Source organism: Penicillium cosmopolitanum, assembly GCF_028827165.1.
Source record: "Penicillium cosmopolitanum strain IBT 29677 chromosome Unknown utg000005l:1.0-4006212.0:1.0-4009387.0, whole genome shotgun sequence".
NCBI classification, from domain to species: domain Eukaryota; kingdom Fungi; phylum Ascomycota; class Eurotiomycetes; order Eurotiales; family Aspergillaceae; genus Penicillium; species Penicillium cosmopolitanum.
Window position 1 is genome coordinate 758,375 of NW_026622675.1, and position 15,994 is coordinate 774,368.

The window sequence follows — 15,994 nt, forward strand, 5'->3', positions numbered from 1 at the left end:
AAATCGCGTTTGTTTCCACTCGGGGAAATCTCCGCTGTGGGGGGTAGAGCTTCCGGCCATGTCATATAAGCCACGACGGCCTCCGCGATGGCTCCATGAGTCTACAACAACATTATACACTTTCCTACTCCTACGATTCCCCTCTGAACAGGCCAATCCACCATGCAAGGCATGGATATGAGCTCGAGCAGCTCGAGCAATGAGTGCAAAATTTCCGTGAGTGCCAAGGTTCGGCTGTCTTGGCTGACTCCACTAACTCACGCAATTGCAGATGCTCTTCAATTGGTACACCACCGATGCTTGCTTTCTTTCTGAGGGATGGCAGATTCAGAATAATGGCATGTTTGCTGCGACTTGTATTGGTGTGATCCTTCTTGTGGTGCTTGTGGAAGCCTTCCGACGGATTGGCAAGGAGTACGATAATTTCTTGACGCGCCAGTTCGAGCGCCAAGCAGTGGCGCAAAAGGCCGCATTCGTCGCGAATTGCGTCGATAAATCCAGCATGACCGGGCGCGCGATTCGCTTTCGCGTGACCCCCCTTGCAGCAATTGGCGCGGGCGCTGATTCATGCTTTGACATTTGGAGGCGCCTACATCGTGATGCTGCTTGCCATGTATTTCAACGTGTACGTGATCATTTGCATCTTCATCGGAGCGGGGCTTGGCAAATTCTTGTGTGATTGGATGGTGGTGCAGATCGACCTCAATTCGATCCGAGAAGAGGCCAAAGGTGTTGAGGAAACTACGGTATGCTGTGGCTGATGGCTACAGGCTTATGGGTTAGATCAAATATAGCATATATCTATACACGAGCGTTACGAATCTCATATTCTCTTCATGATACCCCGGTTTCTGATTCGGAACTTGGCAGCTAGCGACCATGTTCATGTATATTGAGTTCAAGCTTGCGTAGACAATTCTTCTATCATCACCCGTGCATTGGTTATGTTGTACTTACTAGTTACATGTGTCATCAACCTTGGGAGGACCGAGTGACAATTCTACTAGTATATTCTCATCAAAAGGGCTACACGATGATAGCTTGAATATATGCCCAGGTGAATAGTACTGGTACTAGTAGATAAATAATGACTCGAGCCATATAATATGCGAACTAACCTTCTTCCAAGGTTAAATACACGTTCACTTCCTTTTCGTCAACATTTTGAGAATATATACAGCACTTTGATCAGCATGGACTACGAGACATCATGATCCGAATCAGCGGAGGCTCGTGCCAAAATATTGATGCTACATGATCAGTGGCTATCTATCTTAATACACTGGAAATAAAAATGCGGATGCGAACAGATGTTTCAGTTCTCAGTTTCAGAAATAGAGCTAATATATATTTATTGTTTCATCTAACACACACTTGGGATTTGCCCTTTGCTTTAGTGGGTCCAAATTAGAAGACCCAATATACGCCCCCATATACGAGTCAACATTGCAGACACCGACCTTGAATGTTGCCGGGTTTTTAGATCCAATGACAAAGCCCGAGAAATAATTCCGTCTATGGAAGTGCAGAGAAATATTGAATTGCATCAGTTCGATGGAATACACTACGTCCCACGAAGCCAAGACATGAGACCTTGCAAGAATTTCTTTGGAAATCGCTCACTGATATAAATGATGTTGAGTAATAATTGGAGGATTCCTGATAGAATTAGTCGTTTGTACTAGTACGATGCAAATCAACAATGAATTCATTTCGGGGTTTTATATCAAAATTCATTTCAATTCCCTGTAGGGGGTGCGGTCCAACGAACCATCGCGAGTAAAAGAACGCCTAGACCTAAAATATCTGAAATCAAGTTCAATCTTGATCAGTTTACCTCACATAAGCTCAAAAAAAACTTTATCCTCATTCGCCGCCCCTGATTATATGCAGTTGTCATGATGTCATGACATCCTCGAAACTTTCGATGCAATATGATAGTGACGGATGCTGACAACGAGCAGACCCACTAGTAGAAAGCAAGTAAGAAACTGCAATAACCCAAAACTCCAACAATGCCCGTCGTGCAAAATATGAATGAGAATGCCGGGCCAGATATGACTGACCTGGACACCTCCTCGGACTGGCCCGCATTCCCCGGCGATGATACCCTACACGAAGCCTATGAAATCGAACTCGAGACACAGAATGGCGACACTGTACGCTTCGGTGAACTTGTAGCGGGGAAAGGCGATTCAATCACCACGATCGTGATATTTGGTGAGAACCTACGAATAATCCTTCCCATTCCGAGACCGTCTATAGAACTACACTAACGGAATGCTCCCGCCTAGTTCGCCACTTCTTTTGCACCTATGATCAAGACTACGTTCGAAACCTCGCAGGTAAAATGCACCAGAACCTCCTAGATACCGTTCCACCCGACGCTCGACCAGCACAAGTCATCATCATCGGATGCGGCGACCATTCCATGATCATACCGTATATGGAAGAAACGACCGACGAATTCCCTATCTACTCTGACCCATCGGGGAAGATATATGATAAGCTACAAATGAACCGGACGACTGCATTTACCGACCCACCGCCATATACAGAGCACTCCCTAAGAAGTTCGTTCACAAAGTGTATGAAGCAAATTTGGAAGCGTGGTTTGACGGGGTTGAAGGGTGGAAGCTGGGATCAGCAGGGTGGGGAGTGGATTTTTGTTGATGGGAAGTTGAGATATGCGCATCGGATGGAGGCGGCAAACGATCATCTTACAGCAGATCGGTTGATGGATATCTTGAAAACGGATTATGATCGCAAAGGAGGCGAAGTGCCGGTGGTGGTCCCGGAGGATGCGGAGGACGCACCGCAGGTCCAGGCTAGTGCCCAAGTTGAATTTAAGGAGGAGGATGGCATCAAACTGCAAGAAGCACAAAATGAGGTTGAAAATACTTGATGTTGTGTCTGTTGCAAGATTGTCCGGGAGAGCCTGTTTCTTTTCTCATTTCTTCATTCGAGGTGTTCAGTAAAGTCGGAGTTATCGAGCGTATATCTCATCAGAGTCGCCCGGGCGTACTATTCGGATTGATCAGAATTCCAGCTGTTACTATTATGTATAAAAATTTATTGTTCCACCCACACGTTTCCCTATAATAGTGTACAAAGTAATACAAAGCCATAACCAAGGGCATCCAAATCACTCCACATCCATCAGTACATCGCTCATAATGTGTAGTACGTAAGAAAATTTCTTAACGCTCCATTTACCCGAGTCTTTGAGCAGACCAGCGTAATCAAGAAGGATCCGACGAGCAGATTGATATCCACCTTGGAAAGGAACACCCCGAAGATAAATTGTCGCACCGTTGCGGATGAAGTTGACAGCAGGATCCTCAGTCGGTGAAAATGACTGACTTCCCCGTGGCTCCATGAAACTCGTGAAACCCTCTGTGCCAACTTGCTGCCAATCAATGTCGTCCATTAATTCAATGGACCCTATGGTAGATGAAACATTCGCAGAATTGGGAACCATAAAGGTGTACAGGCCCAGGACCAGTGCTGCGGAGAAGAGGGATAGGATAGAGTGAAATGTAGGATGATCGGAAGCTTTCCGATTGGTCATGGACTTGTAGATATGAGCGGCGTGAAGGCACGCTCGTCTGGCGGCAGGTGTCTGGGACCATTCAGCTATATCGTCGAGCGCCTTTCGAGCTGGGGCCGGCCCGGCTCGACCAGCGGCGAATTCAAAGATTTGAATGTCGGCAGTAAGCATCATGCACATATGATGCCACATAACAAGCGCATTGGGGTTCATTTTCTCCATGTATTCGCGATAGTTACTGATAATTTGGAACTGAAGAGATGGAAGGCACCTAGCTCGGCCGTCCATTGCATATGTATGACAGGGAGCAAAGGGGTAACTTGCGCGGTTGGAAAGTAGGCGGTGATAGGCCTCTGTTTGGCGCAGTTGAACCATGGCTAAGACTGCTTGGATCGATAATTCGTCGGTGGGGCCTTCGATTGCTGGAATGTTGATGTTTTCTGACGGCGCCAGCACCGTTGGCATCAGTATCCTTTTCCCGCTGCGGATCAGTTGAGTCCATCGTATCGATGAGTGTGCGCGAAAGAGGGCTTCATTGCAGGGCATGATGATTTGGATTGAGTCTGGAACGATTATCGGACTTGTTGAAAGGAGCGAAGAATACCAGGAGTCCAAAAGAAGGAGACCGATGATGACCCTGTTTGGAGATATTAGATGCTGCCCATGCGGTAAAAGAATAGTGTCTCACCTCTTGGTAGACTCAACCTTGCTCCATGCCTTCCATCGCATCTCAATATCGGGTACGGCTTCGAAAAGACTCATATCTAGGATTTGACCTTCCGTGGCCGCAAAAAGCCCATGTCTTTGGGTAATCTAGCATCGGGTTAGTTGCCCATCCGTAAAGTACGAAATCGGGAAGCCGATTACTTACCGACATCAAGTTAACATAAAGCATTTGGCACTGTTCTAAGTGTGTCTTGTCCTGTGAATGCGTTAGTATAAAGATTTCCTGACACGAGGAAAGATATTCATACCCCTGTTAATACAGCAAGATTCAGGAAGAGAAATGCCGTTGCGAAAATAGACATAGTACTAGAAGGCGATTCAACACCCATGGTACATTTTGCTAGATCAGCAGTGACCCTCTCAAGCATATTCTAGCAGTATCGTTAATAGCTGCGAGGGAACCATTTTAAAAATTATTCTTACCGAAAAATCCCTCGAGACAAAACTGGCGGTTCCTTTAGTACCAAGTAACATCATTCCGATGAGGCACATGACATAAAGTAATAGTGGGCGGGTCGTCTTAGCGGAGAATGTAGGAAGGTGTACAAACGGCACGAGAGGGTGGAAAGTGCGGAAGTAGAGATCAAGTGCCATGTCTAGAATTTCAGCAGGAGGAAATTGAGGAAAGAAATTCGAAGCCGAGCCCGTCGTTGCTGGAGAAGCTGCACCGTTGTGTGGATGTTGCATGTGGGGGAAAGAGAACATCGTTTGGCCAATGACAGCCTGAAGCCTGCGTCTACACTCTTCATCAATACCGCACCTGGATCCTTGAACAAGTGGAACATTGTTCTGAGATAGCGCCGAGTTGATAGAAAATACGTTGTCCACGTCGGTGTACACGACATCGCGCCAGAGACTGTTCATAATGCGGCCTGTATGATTTGGTGGAGCAAGCCAGCACCGTTGAACCTTGGCAAAGCGTTCGTTGGGAATATTATCACCGCTAGGTTTGGCGCCGTCGACAGACTGGCGATGTTGTTGGTCCGGGGTGAGCACCACGTTGTCGCCTATTAACGGGAGATGGCCGTTTGTGAAATCGAGGGATCCATGATTCGATCCGGCATCAGTACGCGGCTCAAGCCACATCTGCAACATATCACTGGATCCCGCATCAAACGCTAAGCTGTTATTTCGCTGCGACTGGGCTGTAGGTGTAGCCTCGTTCCAGCCGAAATAAGGCTGCTGTTCATCGATCATCATTGTGTTCATCTCTGGGTCTGTTCGGCTGTGGTGGGCTGAGATGTCCGCCAGGAAATCTAATGATGATGGCGGAATCCCGGTTACTGAGAGATTTACGTCTCGAGGCGTCATGATAGGAGGGAATTGATGCGCTTCAGTCCCGATATTGGGCAACATCTGGGTGCCGTTTTCCGGGCCCGGTACCATCGGAGACATCCCTAAGATTGCAGACTGGCGTCGGTCATGGGCCTCTGTCGTCGGAGCATCTTTTGTTTTGGCTGCAGCATTTGGCGCAGTACCTTGGTTATGACCTTTGGCATGTCGACTTAGAACGTCGCTGTATGCGCGTTAGATTGTTACCGACGGCAGTTCATAGCATATGTGGGGCGCAAATCAAATTGGTAAAATTCAAGCACCTCCGGTGGATGCTTACCTTCGCGAAAACCTTTTATGACAGACATTACACTCGTAGGGGCGTTCCTTGGTGTCTAATGTAGAGTATGTTAGAGCTTCGCTTCTCGCGCGTCCAATTTATGCGTGAGGGCCGGGACCGGGACTGACGTGACCGCTCATGACGTTTGAAATGCTCCGTCTTCTTGAAGCGACGGTCGCAAATGGTGCACTTTCGGAGGACCATGATGGAGCTCGCAAATCAGCGACGGCATCACGAAGGAGACATGATTCTCTGAGAGAGTGCGCGAGTGTGTCGGGGCCGCCCTTCGGGGAAAGAGGGGAGATGGTGTTAGTCAGCCCGGGGTTAAGCCGATCGTGACGACTCTCCTTTGACCTTCATTTTAACTGGTCTTTCAGCTCAAGGCAAATTCTACCGAGGATATACCGCAGGGCCCAGTCCCACTGCCTTCTACGAATGGTAGTCCATGACTCGTGTCTGGGATTGTCGCATTGGCCCCTGATGACAAGCCACCGGATTCCCCGTGGGGAGAAGGCAACAACTCCGAACCCTACATGGGGGGGTGGCCCACTGTTGGTTTTGGAGCAGATGAGAATGGTTGGCATCATGATTGCATCTCATGGAATTTATAGGTATACGGTGGAAATAAGCAAAACACAACAACTGTGAAATGATTGAATTGGGAGAAGGTCATCATCTTCCACCAGCCACCCCATTGGCCGGCAGTTGGCCATCCCTGCAAGTACCGAGACGCTTGAACATATCATCACATCGATAGTTAACTCATAGTTAATTACTACTTCCAAGTTAGAACTATCGATCTACTGGCGAGCCATCTCCGCCAGCTGACTGTCATCATAAAAGGTCTCCAGTCGCCGCTTGCGAGCCTCCTTGTCCTCCTTGGCATGCTGCAGGATCTTTTGAATATTCGGATATGCCGAGAATTTGTCCTACAAAAAGAGTCAATACCAAGCCCTCAAAAAATACACTGGCGACAAATTTGAACTTACTGGCAAAGCATCCCACACCTTGGGGTCGGTACCCTGATCCTTGAATGTACCGCAGCCAGTACGGGCATATTCAGTGAACAAGAACGACCGACTGCTCTCGATCATGATAGTCATTTGGTCTAACTTTGGTCAGCCTGTGTCCGTATCCAATAATTTGCAATAGGAATTCCCACGGGTAGGGTTATGGCTATACTCACTTTCAAGAATCTTCCGAGGCTCATTCACCTGGTTCCGCATCTCATACACGTAGTCTTCACTAAAGTTTCCGTGAGGAGTATGACTGATCTCCACACTACCTCCACCAGGCAGGAAGTCATCCGAACGACCCAATCCATTTCCGTATAGCGAGGCCAGGAACTCAGTAGCCGAGTTGCGGTGGAAGTAGGGTAGTCGGAATGTGTTGGAGGCTACATCCCAGCGCGGCCCGAACCACAGGAAATCCGCCAGCGGAGTATCCGGATCGCGAGAGGCGGCAGTCAACACGCAATTCACAGAAGGATCGGTATGGTCGATGGAAGTGGCATTTTGAGAAGAAAACTTGGTCAGATCGTACTGTGAAAGAAAGTCATGTCAGTGCCAGCCAACTAACTAGTAGATACGGGTCTTGTGGACTCACTTTATACGGAACGACATTCCCATGCCAAGCAACCAAATCAAACGGACTATGATCTTGCTCAATAGCATGATACAGTCCATTTGCCTTGTTCACAATTGCCCAGTTCTCATGTAGATTATCGTCAATGTACGCGACCGGGTGCAAGAAATCGCGCGGGTTGGCAAGCCCATGTCCTCCAATAGGACCCAGGTCAGGCAATTCCCACCGTGAACCCCAAATCTCTGTGATATACCCTCGAGCAACGCTATGGCCCGGGCCCAGCCGAATTGAGAATCGGATGCCTCGCGGAACCACGCAGATCTCACCGGGTTGTAGGAAAAGTTTTCCAAGCTCGGTCTGAATGTCCAGGTTACCCAGTTGAGCGACAATCAAGAAGTCGCCATCAGTGTTACAGAATGCACGGTGGTCCATGTCGGCATTAATCATGTAAACATAGAGTGCAATGCCCTCGCGGAGGTTGGGATCACCGCTTCCTCCCAAGGTGTGTAGTCCGTCAACGAAATCAATCTTTTCGTCGTCACCGGGTAATGGAAAGGGGGCCCATTCGCCTTGCTCAGCTAGTGTGGCAACCTTCGGGTTCAAAGTGAGGAAGCAATTTTCGATATCGGACTTGTGCGGGATGTTGGCCTTATAGCCATCTATAGAGAAGATCAGTTACGATATGAACTTCGGCCCACCGGACTCGAATGTACTCACTATGAGCTGCTGCGGGTCGCACCCGATACATGTAAGTACTAAAGTTGGCGTGTCGAGGAGCCGCGAATGCAGAGTATGTAATTCCTTCAGTGTATAGACCAAAACGCGGTTCCTGGGGATTGTTCTGTCCTGCCGGCAGCGTCCCGGGAATCACTTCAGATTGGTGGCGATTGCCGAAGCCAGCCTGATATTCGTATGGGTCATTGTCTCTCGTCGGCTTGCGAGTCATGGTGTCTGTGTAGTGAAAGACCTTTTGGAGGTCCTTGACTGGGTGTCTCTCCTTGACGGGTGGAGAAGGCATTTTTGCAATATCGAGCTGAGATCGATGTTGAGATCAAAGATTTAAGATAGAGATACCCAAGTTTGAAAATATAATGAAGGTAGTGTATTGAAGACGCAAGGTTTCCTTATGCTGAAATATTTTCCAAGGGGTCTTTCACCTTGTGGGTATGTAATACCTGAGAAAGAGACCCATATGGAGCTCTTTCATCATCTTGTGCTGTGTAGATGCTCCCACATACAGGACCCACATTGACCTCATGCCCGTATGAAAGCCTCGGGTTTAGCTATGGACCCATCGGGAACTATTTTTTCTTGAATCTTAATTTTTTTGGTTACTTCTTGCGGGGCCATATGGATGTGGAGCAGACAAGCACCACCTCCAAAGCCGAAGGTGGTAATGAGAGCAATGTGGATGTGAGTTGAGATGAACATGGTCGAGGAGAAGCTGAAATAACTTAGATATGGGAACTATGCATTTTTATGTACAGCTATAAACAGACTTCTCGCGGCTATCTACTTGAGAACTGACTCTAATCAAGAGCTAAAACATCATCTACCATCCTCGACGATGCGCCCAGATAATTAACTGGGTCACAAAGCTCACTGAGTCGCTGCTGGCTCATCTTCGAAGTAACCTCTTCCTTCTCGAGAAGACAGTCCAACAACGACCCTCCCTTCTCAATGCTCTCCCGACAGGCCTCGTAGACAATATCATGAGCCCGTTGACGACCCACATGCGGCGCCATACCCATCATCACGGCCTCCGCCACAATCAACCCCTTCGTAGAGTGGAGGTTCTCGAGCATCTGCTTGCTATTGACAGATAGACCCGAAAGTGCGAAATGAGTCTGCGACAAAGCCCCAACAGCAATAACAAAACTCTCTGGCACAGCAACCCACTCGAGATGCCAAGGTCCCGAAGCGCGTTCAAAATCAGCCACCATTCCATCAAGAACTAGACCCGCGTTCGATCGCAGGATCTTTAGATGCAGCCAGAATGACTTCGCTCGAGATGGGGTTACGCTTCTGCGGCATGGTAGATGACGCACCACGGTGTGGCACGAAAGGCTCGGATACCTCACCCAACTCATTGGACGACATGATAATGATATCCAAAGCCAACTTCCCCATAGATCCTCCCATCAACGCGAGAAAGTTGGTAATTTCAGCCACACCGTCTCGGGCAACATGCCATGTGATCGAAGGGTTAGATAAACCAAGTTCCTTTGCCAGCGCCTTTCGCACCCGAAGTCCATCATCGCCAGAACCCAGCGACGCGAGCGAACCTGCTGCACCGCCAAATTGCACGAGTAAAGTCCGATCACGAAGCTGCGTCAGTCTGTCCAGATGTCGCTGGAACCCAGACAGCCATACGGCGCACTTATAACCGAATGTCACCGGCAATGCGTGCTGCAAGTGCGTGCGACCAGCCATGGGGGTATCCTTATATTTCTCCGAAAGCAGACGTAGCGTCTTGATGACATCTTTGAGCAATCTCTCGATGATGTCGAGTCCCTCTTTCATTTGGAGCACGCTTGCCAGATCCATGATATCCTGTGTCGTCGCGCCCCAGTGTACATACTTGCCAGCCTCGTCGCCACAGATAGCCGAAAGCTGGCGGACCAGAGGTAGAATGGGGTAGCCTACGATTTCAGTTTCGTGGCGTAGGCGATCGAAATCGAGGCTGGATTCTTGTACACGCTGCGTGACCATCGCTCCGATCTTGGATGGAATGACATCGCATTGGGATTGCGCTCGTGCTAGGGCAGCTTCGGCGTCAACACATCGTCGGATATAAGCTTCGTCGTCGAAGACCTGGGAACACAACGAGTAAGAGAGTATTCTAACGCCTTGCGCTAAAAAGTGGAAAGTAGAAAGATACCTTGCGAATTTCATCTGTACCAAACAGAGTTCGGAAAATGCTTGAATCAATTGCGCTGACCGATCCGATTAATCGGCGACCACTGGTGAAGGTTACCGAGACTGCCGGGCGAGCATTCACCCGCGACAGACGCAAGAACATTGACATGGCGATGGAGTTGGTATTCCTTGCAACTGGCACTTAAAGAAGAGGTATGAACATGGACAGCTGCAATTATGTATACGAGTAGCTTTGCAAGTGGACCTGTCTGAATGGATAGTACAATCCAGATGGGTGCTATGCGGTCTGCGCTCCACAGTATCCCTCGAAGCCAGGCCCCACATACAATCTGGTGGCTGCATGTGGGGCCGGTGGATGAGGCTATTCCGAGATCAACTCCAGGGTTAAGAACCTTGGAAGAGGAAAAGGGACTGCCATTGGGAAATTGAGCTTCAAGCTGAAGTGATTAAATGCTACCTAGTAGATATTTTACTTAGAGAATAGTAGTAGAAAAAGCAGGACTTGAAGAATGCCTTAAATCTCAACTTGAAATCATACTACTGGTACTATGAGAACTTCATGAAACCAAGATACTAATAGTTAAATATATTCATGACTTGTGCTATTTACAATCCGAAGAACATCAAGTTTGATCTAGTCCGATCTAGCAGTGTATCTATTCTCGAATGAAAAGGGACGCGACACCCATACCGGTGCTGTCAAAAGTTAGCAGTTGAACTCATCGAAATTGGTGGATAGAGCTAACCTTGCACACATGCTCACAATGCCCATCTCCTTATCTGATCGTTGCAACTCGGCCAGAAGAGTGGCGACCTGTCGGGCACCGGTTGCTGCAACCGGATGTCCTCAGGCAATAGCACCGCCGTTGGGATTGACCTTGTCCATATCGATACCTAGCTCGCGAAGACAGTGGATGGACTGGCTTGCAAATGCCTCATTCATCTCAACGATGTCCACATCCTTATTTTCAATACCAAGGTACTTGTATAAGTTTTGAATGGCGAAGATAGGCCCGATGCCCATCTCATCTGGTGCACAGCCTGCCACTTGCGTGCCGGCGAATCGAGCAATGGGCTTTAAACCTTGAGCGTCGGCCCACGATCGACGGGCGAGAATGGTACTGGAAGCACCATCGGAGATTTGCGACCTGTGATTGCCTGAAGTGAGCATACATCTCAAAAAAACGTATCTGGAATGCAAGAGTTCCCTTCCGCTCCCCAACTTACGAGTTTCCAGCCGTACTATATCCATTCTCCAGCACCGGCTGAAGAGTCGCCAATTTTTCCGCCGTAACTGTATGCCTTACACCCTCATCACGATCGACCACCGAAATAGTTTCCTCGTCAATTCCCTCACTGACAGACCGCACCGTAACGGGCACCAGTTCCGCCTTGAACCGCCCGGACTTTTGAGCCTCACTCGCTCGTCGCTGACTCTCCGCAGCAAACTCATCCTGCTCCCTCCGACTAATTCCATATCGCGATGCAACATTCTCCGAAGTCTGCAACATAGGCAGCAAGCAGTCCCGCGCATCTTTCACCTCAGATTCCTTCAGGGTAGGAGATACATCGACGGGAATTCCCCGAGTCGCATAATTCCGCGACATACTTTCCACCCCACCGCCAAGTCCAACATCAATTTGACCCGCCAGAATCGAATGCGAGATATGCGTGATAGCCTGCAGACTACTCGAGCACTGGCGATTCACCGTGTGGAAAGTCGTCGAATTAGGGAAACCCGCTGCATTGAGCGCCATGCGACCGGTCTTCGCGAAGCCCAGCTCTGCGAGGACATTGCCAATCATCACATCGTTTACCTGGCCGGCTTGGATATTCGCTCGTGTCACAGCGGCTTGCATGACCTGTGATGGGATGGATTGTTAGAAGGTAATTCAATTTCAACAACAGAGCCAGCCATGCGAATGAGAATGGGCATACCTGCATGAGAATCTCCTCTGGGTAGGAGTCCTTGAATCCGCCCTTGAACGCCCGTGCGATGGGACTCCGTACGGCGGAGAGCACGACGACATCATTGGGGCTTTTTTTCAGCACCTCGCCTGCTGCTCTTCTCAGCATTTTGGAGGGAGTGAATATGTTTAATTATTGAAGATAGGAGAAGAGAGAGAGAAGGGAGGGGAGGGGAGTGTAAAGAGGGAAAGAAACGGATCATAAATTTGTGCCGAATGGGGCCGTTAGTCGCATGGGGAGCTTCCCAGTGCTGCTTCCCCAGACGGTGGGGCGCTTGCACCCCTTGGCGATCGTCTTCTTCTGCATTCTTCTCTTCCTTGTTTGACTTGTTTCCCCTCTTCATGCATGCACCTCGTATTCCCCCCGATTTTCGGCATTTTACATTTTACATTTTACATGGGCTACCGCGGTTGTGCAATTTGTTCGGAACCAGGTTGTTTCATCTATCTAGGGGTAGAAGGGTTATTTCTTCTTTTTTTCTTGGTAGCTCTTCGCCACACCCGGTGGCCAATTGCGGGTGATCGATGGGCAATCGGTGGAGAAGCAAGCATGCGAATGTGGGGTGATTGGGGGGCATACCAAACGCGTGAACCGGCGAAAATGCACTCATTCTCACCAAGGATATCAAGCTAGGGCTTCATCTTACAACCTCATCGTCCCAGGAGTCGGATTCACCCCATTTCCCTCAGAGGACTCGTCCTGCGCACTCATTTCCCACCCCCGTCCACGATATCGTGCGGGCCAGATTCCCGATTTACCTGGAGCCATGATTCCATTGGGATCCAGACAATCCTTGATCTTCTCGTTGAATTTGAGCAACGCGCCATCATTCCAGTTATACGTTCCCGCAATCTGATCCATAAAGGCAAGATGGGTACGGTACTCGCCGTATCCCCTCTTCGCAGCATCATCAACCATCCCGCGCAGACATGCCCGCGCATTATCTCGCATGACCGGATCGTCGCGGTTGAACACAATCTCTACAATCAAATGCATCTCGCGAAGACCCACGACAAACGTAGGAAAGAGGTCTAGGTTATACTCTTCACATCGCTTCTGCGCAATGTCCCATAGTGCCGTCGCGTCGTTCCCGCGGACTGGGGATACAGGGCTGAAAGCAACGTGCCCTCCATTGGGGTGCCAATTTACCCAGCGTAGCTCTTCGATGTCTGGTACGCCAGAGGCAATCCGGTCACGAACCCAGAAGTAGTTATCTGCGGGCAGAGTGGAAGGGTCGATTCGTCTGGCGCCGGGAATTTTCATGAATTCCTTGTGGATGATGTCGAGTTTGTACTGTCGGATTTCTTTGGGTCCGTAGGCCATGCCGTAGTATAACCAGGTACAGTCACCGTGGGCCAGTTTCTGCGCAGCTTCGTGGATGAATGAGTCTGGGATACGCCCTTTTCCATTGTAATAGAAGCTTCGGGGTTTGCCCTCTAGTCCAACTTGCATACTAATGTGGCGGAGCTGTGCAACATTCTCCAGAATCATGGCGATTCTAAGAGGTCGGATTATGTCAATCTGATCAGGCTGGTCAGTTTATCATGGAGGGCATGGATGTCGTTAGGATAGGATTCATGTTACCAATTGGCTGAGATCCTCTTCTCTTTGGAATGCGTAAAGCTGTATAATCCGTGAGCCATTGTGCAAAGCCAGAACTCGAGAAAATCTCACATAGCTCTCATGATCACCAGGATTGGGCATCAATCCAAACCCCATCTTCGTCACGACTCCCATATTCGATTGCGAGAACAATCCGCTATAAACACGATAATTAGCGAATCTCATGCACTCCCAGCGATACCAATTATAGCAACACGTACTCAGCAGTAGGACCAAACCCATAAGGAAAAAGCTGCCAGCTATTATTCCCCGGCAAAGCACCCATGCCAGTCCTAATAACCTCACCAGTTGGAAGCACAATTTCCATCCCACAATGCATCATCCAGTGATCTCCATAGGGCGTATACCCGACCCCGCGATCAAGTGCATTTCCCAACACCGACCCACCTCCAATATCGGGAACGTCTACCCAAAGGTGCTGGAAGCCCCGCGCTTGAATCTCTTCGTATAGAGCGAAGTAGGTTACGCCCGGTTCGACGAGACAGGTACAGTCGTCCGGGTTGATGTCGAGGATTCGATTCATTCGCCGACCGAGATCGAGTACGACTGCCCCGCGGACGCGTGGGGCTGCGCCTCCGTAGCCATCTGGTATTTGTTAGAGAGATATAATCTTTCGATCGGTTTTGCATGAAAACTTGAAGGGCATCAGGCGTACAGTTTCGACCGATTGAGATCGGGGAAATGGGGATGCGATAGCTGTTCGCCCATTGTACGACTGTTTGGACTTCCTTGGTGCTGCTGGGGTAAACTACCACGGATGCGACGAAGTCACTTTCTTCAGAGATATGCATTCCATCGTGGGTATTTGGGTCTGCGAAGGGTTAATGTCTTTGCGGTTGTGAGTGTGGGATATCCTTTCTACTGACTTTCCATATACCTAGCAGGCACTTAGTTAGTAAATATTCGTGAGAGAAAACGTATTCATAGATAGATCATACCATCCATCGTCTAGTTTCGTCACAAATTCTACATGTTCTTCGCCTAGTCGATCGCGGAGTTCTGCGATAGCGGTACGAAAGGTGGCTTGATTGATGCCCTGTGGGAGGGCCACTTTCGTCCTACTGTTTTCGGATTTGGTGGATATATCGAAGATCGCAGATTTTGATTCTTGGGCCTTGTCGAATAGCCTAGCTGGGATTCCGTTGTGCTTTTCGGAAAGGAGCGGAGTTGGGGATACGCTTTTCGAACTCATCGTAAAGGTGAGTGGGTGTGCTAAGGTATAGTCGAGTGCCTGGGTAGCGATCTCAAGGTAAGGGGCTCTTCAAAATTTACTATTTTGTTTGATATTTTATGGTATGATAGTTCATTCAAGAGGGATATTGTCTGGTTTTGTCCTCTTCCCGTGCTACCATAAGCGGCGTTTCCCCTCATTTTCATGCACACTGGTGCTGGGCTCTCATGGTGATTGGACATTGACTGCTAGACGAGCTGCCGATGTCAGTGGGAATGAGAAAAATAGCTTTCATTGGCAGTGATCCCCCTGAAACACATGTTAGCCTACGGATTTACCCCAGATAGCGTGGTGACAGCAGGCCATAGCTATATGCACGGTGGAGCGGAGACGTGAGGGGACGGGCCCCGCTCGACGCGACGATCTAAAGTGACATATTTAGACATGGAATATGTATTTCCTTCTTCAAACTCCTGGCGTTGCATTCAACAGCATTGGGAACTACACAATGTGTCTACCGGAGAGTCAGACGGAATCAGTCCCGAAGACTGTTGTCGAGTCCCGAATGGTTGCCGAAGGGAATTCCGTGTAAGATACGTGTTATGTACAGCCCGGATGACGGCATGTTTACCATACGGGCGGGACCCCATCGCACTTGCCTCGCGTTCGCAAATCACCCGCACCTTCCTCAGTTTCCCCCGTCCAGTTGACGTTGCCAGTTGCCAGTCATCAGCTAAGTCGGCCAGAACTCCCATTTACCATATACTCTCTCCCGCCATCTTTCCTCCTCCACATTCACCCCTCGTTCCCCATCTCCCCATCTCCCCCATTGGCATGGCCACGCCATCTGACTAATAATCGGGTATCTTTGTGGGGTCGG

General features: G+C 49.1%; 8 protein-coding genes across 8 annotated transcripts; 3 read left to right on the forward strand and 5 right to left on the reverse strand.

Annotated features, from left to right (window-relative positions):
* Positions 1-162: 162 nt before the first annotated feature.
* On the forward strand, positions 163-761 carry N7509_003313 (copper transporter family protein; the record flags this gene model as incomplete). The annotated part of the gene is given in 3 exon segments (XM_056627950.1): positions 163-216; positions 272-529; positions 546-761. The coding sequence occupies 3 exon segments, from the start codon at positions 163-165 to the stop codon at positions 759-761; spliced, it is 528 nt and encodes a 175-aa protein (XP_056490684.1).
* A 1,254-nt stretch (positions 762-2,015) lies between these two features.
* N7509_003314 (uncharacterized protein) lies at positions 2,016-2,276 on the forward strand (the record flags this gene model as incomplete). Its single annotated transcript, XM_056627951.1, has 1 exon — positions 2,016-2,276. One exon carries the CDS (start codon positions 2,016-2,018, stop codon positions 2,274-2,276), a length of 261 nt encoding a protein of 86 aa, XP_056490685.1.
* A 74-nt stretch (positions 2,277-2,350) lies between these two features.
* N7509_003315 (peroxiredoxin-like family protein) lies at positions 2,351-2,905 on the forward strand (the record flags this gene model as incomplete). The annotated part of the gene is made up of 1 exon (XM_056627952.1): positions 2,351-2,905. The coding sequence occupies one exon, from the start codon at positions 2,351-2,353 to the stop codon at positions 2,903-2,905; it is 555 nt and encodes a 184-aa protein (XP_056490686.1).
* A 240-nt stretch (positions 2,906-3,145) lies between these two features.
* N7509_003316 (transcriptional regulator family: C2H2 zinc finger and Fungal Specific TF) lies at positions 3,146-6,092 on the reverse strand (the record flags this gene model as incomplete). The annotated part of the gene is made up of 7 exons (XM_056627953.1): positions 3,146-4,187; positions 4,239-4,363; positions 4,422-4,472; positions 4,525-4,647; positions 4,700-5,792; positions 5,889-5,943; positions 6,017-6,092. 7 exons carry the CDS (start codon positions 6,090-6,092, stop codon positions 3,146-3,148), a joined length of 2,565 nt encoding a protein of 854 aa, XP_056490687.1.
* Positions 6,093-6,688: 596 nt separating this feature from the next.
* N7509_003317 (Homogentisate 1-2-dioxygenase) lies at positions 6,689-8,490 on the reverse strand (the record flags this gene model as incomplete). Its single annotated transcript, XM_056627954.1, has 5 exons — positions 6,689-6,817; positions 6,878-6,996; positions 7,075-7,429; positions 7,494-8,131; positions 8,190-8,490. 5 exons carry the CDS (start codon positions 8,488-8,490, stop codon positions 6,689-6,691), a joined length of 1,542 nt encoding a protein of 513 aa, XP_056490688.1.
* Positions 8,491-9,001: 511 nt separating this feature from the next.
* N7509_003318 (class-II fumarase/aspartase family protein) lies at positions 9,002-10,500 on the reverse strand (the record flags this gene model as incomplete). The annotated part of the gene is made up of 3 exons (XM_056627955.1): positions 9,002-9,426; positions 9,494-10,286; positions 10,354-10,500. 3 exons carry the CDS (start codon positions 10,498-10,500, stop codon positions 9,002-9,004), a joined length of 1,365 nt encoding a protein of 454 aa, XP_056490689.1.
* Positions 10,501-11,008: 508 nt separating this feature from the next.
* On the reverse strand, positions 11,009-12,428 carry N7509_003319 (thiolase family protein; the record flags this gene model as incomplete). The annotated part of the gene is given in 5 exon segments (XM_056627956.1): positions 11,009-11,048; positions 11,099-11,198; positions 11,214-11,500; positions 11,580-12,214; positions 12,291-12,428. The coding sequence occupies 5 exon segments, from the start codon at positions 12,426-12,428 to the stop codon at positions 11,009-11,011; spliced, it is 1,200 nt and encodes a 399-aa protein (XP_056490690.1).
* A 534-nt stretch (positions 12,429-12,962) lies between these two features.
* N7509_003320 (FAD-binding oxidoreductase) lies at positions 12,963-15,135 on the reverse strand (the record flags this gene model as incomplete). Its single annotated transcript, XM_056627957.1, has 6 exons — positions 12,963-13,850; positions 13,905-14,079; positions 14,144-14,528; positions 14,599-14,754; positions 14,810-14,820; positions 14,882-15,135. 6 exons carry the CDS (start codon positions 15,133-15,135, stop codon positions 12,963-12,965), a joined length of 1,869 nt encoding a protein of 622 aa, XP_056490691.1.
* Between the last annotated feature and the right edge of the window lie 859 nt (positions 15,136-15,994).